Here is an 8,666-nt window from a genome sequence, read left to right on the forward strand (position 1 = left end):
AAAAAAAAAAAAAAAAAAAAAGTGGTTCCAAGTGGCACCTCAGAGTGTCCTGTTCATCAGTCTCACCTGCAGTTTAGAAGAGTCACTGGGTCTTGGCCAGCAAAAGCTAATTACCATATGGAGAAAATCTTCTGCACAAATTCTGCATGTCCCTACATCTGTCCTTAATGCAACATGTATGTGTACCTGCCATGCCCACTCCCCCTTACGGCTAGTTCAGGCTCACAGGTCTAGGGCATTCATACCTCACACAGATGACATTTCCCGCACTAACCTTCAGGATCAGCTCCACTACTTCCGTATGGACCAGCCCATGCACAGGCTCACCATTGACATGGGTGATGAGATCACCCTGACGAAGTCCTGCCTCGCTGGCTGGACCGCCATCTTCCACATGCTGTCTCAGGAAGAGAAGAGTCTTTAGTTTGGACCTGGTTCTGCTGCTGTGACCCCTTGACCAACACCCTTTGGTTTCTGTGAGTAATGTTTCTCTTGGGAGGGCAGGTAGGTTCCAGTAAGGGGAGGCGGGAGCAACAACGTTAGAGGACAACGCTCGGCCTGGCCAGACATACCCACACCATGTGGTGTACAGTGTAGACATCTGAGTCACCCATGTAGACACGAATGGCCCTCAGGGTGAAGCCATACTTCTTGCCAGCTCGGTGGATGACGATGGGAGGCCTCAAGCTGCCAAGAGCTGGCAAGAAGTCCCTGCTTGGAGAAGAGTCCCTGGAAGATGGATTAGATGACTGGGAATGCGGGGACATGGGGCTGGCCAATGGAGAGCAGGTGTGATGTTCTGGAGGAGAAATTAAGACTTAGTGATCAGAGATCTTGACCTGGCCATGATCCCAGCCTGATCCAGGCTGTTGATCCCAGCCCACTCCTAGTCATGGACAGACCTAAAGTTCACCTTCCCTGCAGGACTAGAGTTCACAAAGCACCCCTAAATAGCCCAGAACTTTTTGGGTACAGGTTAACGATGTAGCTAGCACCTATGTGTACATTATGGACTATGTAAGCACGACATAAGCATGTAAACATCACAGCTATCCTGTGAGCTCATTATTTATATCCATGAAACATTTTAAAAAATGATTTATTTTTGTTTATGTGAATTGATGCTTGCCCACATGTATGTCTGTGTAAGGGTGTTAGATCCCCTGGAACTGGAGTTAGACAATTGTGAGCTACTATGTGGGTACTGGGAATTTAACCTGAGTCCACTGAAACATCTCTCCAGCCCCATATATCCACATTTTAAAAATGAAAACCTGCCGGGCAGTAGTGGTGCAGGCCTTTAATCTTAGCATTCAGGAGGCAGAGGCAGGCAGATCTCTTAGTTTAAGGCCAGCCTGGTCTACAGAGCAAGTTCCAGGACAGGCTCCAAAGCCACAGAGAAACCCTGTCTCAAAAAACCCAAACAAACAAAACCCAACACCAAAACCACCCAACCAACCAACTAACCAAACAAAAAACATCAACTTAGGGCTTAAAGATGTCAGACAAGGTATTCAAGGTCAAGAGCCTTTAACATTGATGATTTAAATATTAGCTTTTGCATGTACATTACAGCCATCAGCACAAATCTTTAGAGACCTCTACTTGCATGGTAAGGGGTAGTCTCCCAAACACCTGCTTACACACATATACCTGCGCACAGACTCCTGCAGACCCACAGCTTCAGTGTCCTTCCTGTGAGTTTGATCTTAGTTTCCTATTGGCCTTACCTGAAGGAATGAGGAGGGAAAGGGCTGTAGCTGAAGCAGACTTGATTACTTTGTTGACAGGGCGAGTGGTGCGTTTCTCTATAGAGTCCCCAGAGAGCAGCCGGTGACGAGCCCTGCGCACAGCTAGGTCACTGATGGCTTTGGCTGCAGCTTCCTCAGCCAGCTGTGGGGTTCCATGGCCTCGTGCCTCTGTGGCTGTGGACCCAAGTGAATAATGAGACCTGTAATGTGGCTAAGCCTCCCTATAGTATACTCCAGCCTATGTGTTTCACCATCCTCTGGGCCACACCTGGACAAGACTCACTGCTTTGGCCAGGAAGCTCCTCATCCAGCTTCAGCTGCCTCTCCAATGGTCGTTCAGTGACAGCCCCAGATGACCCCTCTCCAGATGGGGGTAGGAGGACCCATATACCCTCCTGTTGTTGCCTCCGAGGGGTGCTACTGGTCTCCTCAGGGCAACGAGGCACATCAGGGAGGCCTGAACACCGGTGTCGCACTGTCATTGGAGGACTTGAATCACTCTCTGTGTGGGATGACTCAGACACAGACAACCGCTTCCGTAATCTGCAAAACAGAGGTACTATAGGGTAAAGTGGCCCAGGGTGTCTCCCTCTCCTGCCTCTGCTGAGACTACCTTAGGGGCAAAATTATAGTCACAGACCTTTTCATACATTTTTCCAGACTTTCCTGGCAAATGTCATTTAACTACCAACACCCACTCCCTCTAGCATCTGATGCAACAACCAAGGGATGAACCCACCCTGGTGAGCCCTGGGTGCTTACATCTCGGGGGAACCAATCACCCAGCTGCGGTCTCTGCCCTTCAGCCCTGCCAAGCCATCTGAGCGATCTTCCTTCTCCTCACTCAGGCTGCGCTTGGTTGGGGGTGGTGTCCGGCGTTCCTCAAGCAGGGAAAGCCGTTCCATGCTACTGTAAACCTGTGGGCACAGGAGACACGTGGAATGGCTCCGACAACTATATTTCCAAGGAACAAAGGGTCTCCTTGGGATCCGACAGCCAGAGATTTAAGGGGACCCCCCCCACACACACACACTTATGCCCTCCTCCATCCATGTTGCTCATTTGCAGAAGCTGTTCTGCTGACCTGACTCTGGCAGGGACTAGGATGATCCTAGAAGATCCTGCAGTATGTAACCCTAGCCCTCTGATCTCTTTTTATGGAAGTGGTCCTATCAAAATTCCTTGAGCCTTCCCTAAGTATGTCCCTCAACAGGATCTCTTCTCCCAATCCATTACCAGCCTGGACTTCCTTAAGTCACACCTTGCTGAACCTTGGAGAGCAGGAAGAAAACTGGCGGATCTCAAGGCAGCCATCCTCACTCACTTCCTCTTCATCCTCAGAGTCTACATGGTGGTATCGTTCTGAACGGGCTAGACCAAATACACAGTTTAATTAACTTGTGCACCCTTGTTGGTCCCATCCTGGTGGCACCAGTAGGGCCCTGAGCAGTTGCTCCTGACCAAGGGATGCATGGGCATTTCCGAACAAATATGGTTCATGTTTCACTTCACCCCACCAGTAGTCTTACTGTCAAAATAGCTGGTGTCATCCTCTGACTCCAGCTGAGGTATAAATTCAGCCTTTTGGCGAAGAAGTCCTGTCCAGTCCAGACCCATGAAGAATGGGTGCTGCTTCACTTCACAGGCACTACCTGCAGAGAGAGGACAGGACGAGATTAGCTGCATAAAGTGTAGGTCACTAAGTCACTGTGAGAAAGTAAGCTTGGGAAGTCTCAGTTCAAGGACTCTTCCTTCTCTGCCTAGAGGAATAGGGCAGTCTCAGAATCAAGAAGAGAGACTTTCCACTGAACCTTAGGGCACACAGACCCAGCCTCCCTGGCCCCTTCCCAAGAGTTGAGAAACGAGAGAAAAGCCCAACTTACTTGTGCCCAGTCTTTCTAGTGGGTTCTGGTGAAGCAGTTTGGAAGTGAGGTCTTGGGCATCTGGGGGTAGTGCATCATCACCTTCTGGCCACACAATCTCATCTGAAGGATCATGGGTAAGAGAGAAAGAAAAATTTGTGGGTATAGTGCGGGGAGATGCAGAAAAAGAAAAGTATAAGGAAGGAAAAAAAATCAGGTTTAGAGCTCCTCCAAACCTTGCCTGGGACCCCAGTTCCTAAAGGCCTACAGGTACCCCCCCTCTTAAGGGAGTCTCAACAGTCCCCAGAATATAGCTTGCTCCTTGATTCAGTGTGGGCATTGCAAACAGTGACTTCCCACTCCTGAAGCTCCAGCTCACCTGCCATTTTACTCTAGACACAGAACTCACACTCACAGACACCACAGAACACCATTTCACAAGAACGACACGAACACAGGAAGCCCCAGGAGGAAACAGCATGTGTGTACAAGCAGACACATGCCTACTAGGCACACATTCAGAAAAAAGAGCACAAGAGTCTCCCAGCTGTATGCACACAGCCTGACTCCACACTGATCTGGGACAGTACCTACCACTGATCACTTGCCCAAAGAGCTCCTCCGGAGTGTCTCCAAAGAAAGGGACGCAACCCACCAGGAACTCATACAGGATTATGCCCATGGCCCACCAGTCCACTGGCTTCCCATAGCCCTGACGCAGGATCACCTCAGGTGCTATGTATTCCGGGGTCCCGCATACCTGAGCAGAGAAGGCAGGCTGGCTCAGGATCCTGAGGCAGCTTGCTGGCATGACAGCAGAGGGGTGTTCCTACTGCTGGAGCAGAGAAACCTCGGAATGAAGAGGCAGCTTACCTTAACTATAATTAGGACCAACAGCAATCCCAGGGAACCAGAGTTAAAGCTCTTAGTCAGGAGGGTTTCTCTATTTCCTAATTAACCAAAATATCTAATTCTAGCCTAAAACCGCCACGCTAAACTCTAATTCTCCTTTGGGCCAGGAATTAGAGTTGGTTCCTACCCCAGAACCTACCAGTTTACCTGTGCCACCACAACCTGAAATATCAAGTCACAAAACGGCCATGGGTTGCTCTAGAGAAAATGGCACAGCACCCAGTGGAAGTGTGTTCCTGACACACCCAGCAGAGCTGTGCCTCAGGCTGATCTCACAAGAAGATGTATCGACAGTTAAGACAGCTATCTCATCCAAATTCCAGGGAAAATTTTATATCCATTTTCTCAAGGTTCATCCTGTTTTCCAAATATGCTACCTATTCAGTGCTTCCCTGAAACTAAAGGCAAAAACGTAGAGTTCCCATGTTAATACTTAGGCATCGATTATAAGCAAATAGCTACAAGGTCTTATTCTGAGGCCTGAATTTCAACTCCCAAGGATTTCCCCATGCTTCCTACCTGCTTGTCCAGGAACTCCCGGGCATCCTTTTCAATGTGGCCCTCATACAAGTTGGTTGTCAAACTCATGAGGCCAATTTTAGAAAGTCCAAAGTCAGTAAGTTTGATGTGCCCCATTGATGTAATCAGAAGGCTGTGAGACCACAGAAATAAAATCATGGAGTTATTTCCCAGCTGTTCCTTAGTACTGATTTAGCCTCTGCATGGTACCAAGAAACACAAATGGGGAGCTAGGCAGCTGTGAAGTAAGCAGCAGCTGTGGTTTGTGAGTACCATTTCTTTGTTCTTCCACTTGCATTCTATACCTGAACAGGTATTGGCAGAAGAGACTGCCTCCAGGGCTGAGGTCAGTCATCCTAAAGATGACTATAATCCTTAACTATCCTTCCATAAGCTGAGAGACTTTCAAGATCCATCCATCTCAGGGAGAAGGAAAACTGGTAAAACCTTTTTCCATGCCCTTGACTTGGGAGGCAGAAACTAGAAACCAGAGACTGCTTTACATACTTTGCTGGAGCCATTCTTCTTGATGCTAAGGGCTTCACCCTGCCACCCCTAATTCTAGCATTCCCAAGTTACTATCCCTGGTCCCAACTTCACTCATTGATTCATTCATTGAGATGGGGATGCCTTGACTGTCCTGGAACTAGCTCTGTAGACCAGGCTGGCCTTGATCTCACAGAAATCCTCTTGTCTCTTCCTCCCAAGTCCTAGGACTAAAGGCATGCACCACCACTGCCCTGCTTGGTCCTGACTTCTTTCATGGGCTCCATGTTAGCTGCCCAGGCCACAAACTCAAACTATCTGAAACAAAGTCAGGTTTCCTACCTGGTTCATCATCTGAGTAAGAAACATGTTCTGTAAGTTACTAAGTTCTGTGATAAGTGTCTCCAAACTGTTCTGGAACTGGGGATGCTGTACAGTGGTGGAGATCTCACTATCATGCATGAGACCTTGGGTTTAATTCACAGGATCAATGAAGGTAAAGCAGGGGGAGGATTGGGGAAGGCAGGCTGTTTCTAGAATACGCAGCACAGAAAATGTGCTATTTTCCATTTAAGAAGGAAGGAATTTGAGACTTAAAACTTTTAATTAAAACACTGACTCAGTTAACAAGTATGAGTGGCCATCTGAACATGAGTCTGCATAATATGAAAGCTATTTTCTTTCTTCTTTTATAAAGACAGGGTTTCTATGTATAATCCTGGCTATCCTGGAACTCGCTTCGAACTCACAGAGATCTGCCTGCCTCTGCCTCCCAAGTGCTGGGATTAAAGGTGTGTGCTACCTCTACCTGGTCCAATGCTATTTTCTATAGTCATTATTAGATGTGCTAATTCCTTTGTTTTGCTTGGTTTCTTCTGTTTCCTAGTAGCCATTTTAAGATGATCTAAACACATTATGTTTGTACTACTTATCAAGAGACTTAAGAGAAGAACCCCGATCAACAAAAATAGACAGTGGGCATACTTGTCAGGCTTGAGGTCCCGGTGCACAATGCCATAGTTGTGTAAGTATTCCAAAGCCAGCACAGTTTCTGCAAAGTACAGACGCACCATGTCCACAGGCAGGGCCCCAATGTTCTTCAGCAGAGTGGCACAGTCACCCCCTGTAAAAAGCCCAAGCTATCATGAGGAAAAGCTATCATGTTTCAGTACCCTGTTCCAGCCAGTTCTCAGACTTTGCAGTCCCTAAGGGGACAGCCTCACAGAATAGTCTATTGCTGGAGTTTGTGACTCCAGCCCTTCTGCTACTAGTATGGGCAGGAGACAGGTACTAGAAAGCAGAAAATGGATTTAGGTGACAGAAGGAAAGAATCCAAGCCTTCATACCTTCATAAAGACTTGCAGGCATAACACTAAGTTTTGTAGGATGCGAATACTGTACTCACCAAATGTATCATGCTGTATATGTGTATGTTTGTTTCTGATTAAAGTAACATTTAAACCTCCAACAAACACCCACTGAAGTAAAAGCATGGCTTTGTTCAAGTTCAGCTTTAAGCCTTAGGGAAGATATGTTTGTAGCTGTACAGAGTGAGGGTCAGAGAAAGGGCCACTGCAAAGCTACTGCCTGCCCCTCTCCAAGCTCTGCCTATGTTGTTCTTCTAGTCTATTCCTAGACTATATAACTATATTAGTTAGGATGGCCCCTTCACAAGTTATCAGCAGGGGCAATCTTTGCAGAGCCCTATTTTGGGCTTCTGTGGCTGCTATCTAAAGCCTCTATCCCTGTCTACATAGAATTTGGGAAGTAGACTCTCTAGTTGCTGGGTTACTACATCTATCCACCTTTCTAACTGTGGAGCTATGTGCTCACTGTGGCCAGTGGTCTTAAGAGTTCCTAAGCAGAAACTCAAAGAGGTCTTGAAAGCTGGAGCCTAAAGCTTCACTACTGGACAAAGAAGCTGGTTCTTATTTAGGCCAAAGGCTCAAACTACACTCTGACTTCCACACAGGCCACGCTCCCACAGTACCTTCAACATATTCCATCACCATGCATAAGTGACGCTTGGTCTCAAAGGAGCAGAACATGCTGACCACAAAGGGGTTTTCAGCGAACGTCAGTATGTCGCGCTCCACAAATGCTTGTTGGATCTGGTTCCGTAGGATCAGGTTCTGCTTATTAATCTTCTTCATAGCAAAGCGTTGTCGAGTGGACTTGTGCCGCACCAGAAAGACAGCCCTGAGGAAGACAGCCAGCCCAGCCCAGCACCTCAACTGTACATTCCATAACCCCAAACTGCCTCTTCATCCCACCTAAGTGCACAAAACAACAAAAATCTAGAGGATATGCTTACTCCTAAGAAGAGTCTGGGCTTCTGGCCCAATTAACTCTTCAATTTCCTGGCAGAGCAGGTCCTGAGGACCCAGTTCAATGTTTCCAGAACTCAGAGGAGTGCTACCAAGACAGGTGGCCCGGGGAAAGAGCCAATGTTCAGATGCCAGAGGAAACTGAACTCTTGACATTCCAGAATTCAAGGAGGGAATGGGTCCACCTTGGGGCATCTTTTCCCCAGGGGATTGGGAATCATACACTTTCAGAAGGAAGAGACCAAGGGCTGATTTAGTCCTGGTCACAATCTAACCCATGCCTTTACCCATAGGCGCCATTGCTGATGAGCTTAATGGTTTCAAAGTCCTCTTCAGAGGGGGTCTTTTTGCTTGGCAGAGATGCCCCACGACCCTGGAAGACAAAGGAAAAGGAGATCGGTGTGCTCTTCAGAGCATATATGCTTGGGGAAGCCATGTACCCAGTCTCAGCTGGGCACCCACGCAGTTCCTGCCCATTCTTTCCCAGAAACCTTTGACTTCTCACTGTTGGAAGCACCAACGACCCATCCCGTTAGCTGTTCCTTTTATTATTAAAGACTTACATTTTAAATTTATTATTGTTTATGTGTATGAGTATTTGTCCACATGTATGTATGTTTGACTGTATCTGTGGAGGTCAGAGGAGGGTACTGATCTCCTAGAACTAATTATAGTTGGTTGTTGAGTCACCAATGTACGTGTGCTGGGAATTGAACCCGGGTCCTCTGGAAGAGCAGTAAGTGCTCTTAACTGCTATCGCTCCAGTTCCCAGATATTCTTTTTTTTTTTTTTTTTTTTTTTTTTTTTTT

General features: G+C 47.3%; 1 protein-coding gene across 2 annotated transcripts in view; it reads right to left on the bottom strand.

Moving 5' to 3' along the window:
- Positions 1-8,666, bottom strand: part of Mast2 (microtubule associated serine/threonine kinase 2) — a 62,282-nt gene that overhangs the window by 2,827 nt on the left and 50,789 nt on the right. The window contains exons 13-25 of one of the 2 annotated variants that reach the window (XM_013355289.2): positions 8,145-8,230; positions 7,521-7,729; positions 6,515-6,653; positions 5,045-5,177; positions 4,208-4,373; positions 3,635-3,736; positions 3,281-3,403; positions 3,013-3,122; positions 2,514-2,668; positions 2,035-2,294; positions 1,731-1,925; positions 573-799; positions 275-397 (exon numbers count right to left, since the gene is read on the bottom strand). In XM_013355289.2, the coding sequence (XP_013210743.1) occupies positions 275-397; positions 573-799; positions 1,731-1,925; positions 2,035-2,294; positions 2,514-2,668; positions 3,013-3,122; positions 3,281-3,403; positions 3,635-3,736; positions 4,208-4,373; positions 5,045-5,177; positions 6,515-6,653; positions 7,521-7,729; positions 8,145-8,230 (2,028 nt within the window). Of the gene's footprint in view, positions 1-274; positions 398-572; positions 800-1,730; positions 1,926-2,019; positions 2,295-2,513; positions 2,669-3,012; positions 3,123-3,280; positions 3,404-3,634; positions 3,737-4,207; positions 4,374-5,044; positions 5,178-6,514; positions 6,654-7,520; positions 7,730-8,144; positions 8,231-8,666 lie in introns of both variants that reach the window. The other variant, XM_005371496.3, reaches the window with a different exon arrangement.

Source organism: Microtus ochrogaster, unplaced genomic scaffold, assembly GCF_000317375.1.
Source record: "Microtus ochrogaster isolate Prairie Vole_2 unplaced genomic scaffold, MicOch1.0 UNK110, whole genome shotgun sequence".
Lineage (NCBI taxonomy): Eukaryota > Metazoa > Chordata > Mammalia > Rodentia > Cricetidae > Microtus > Microtus ochrogaster.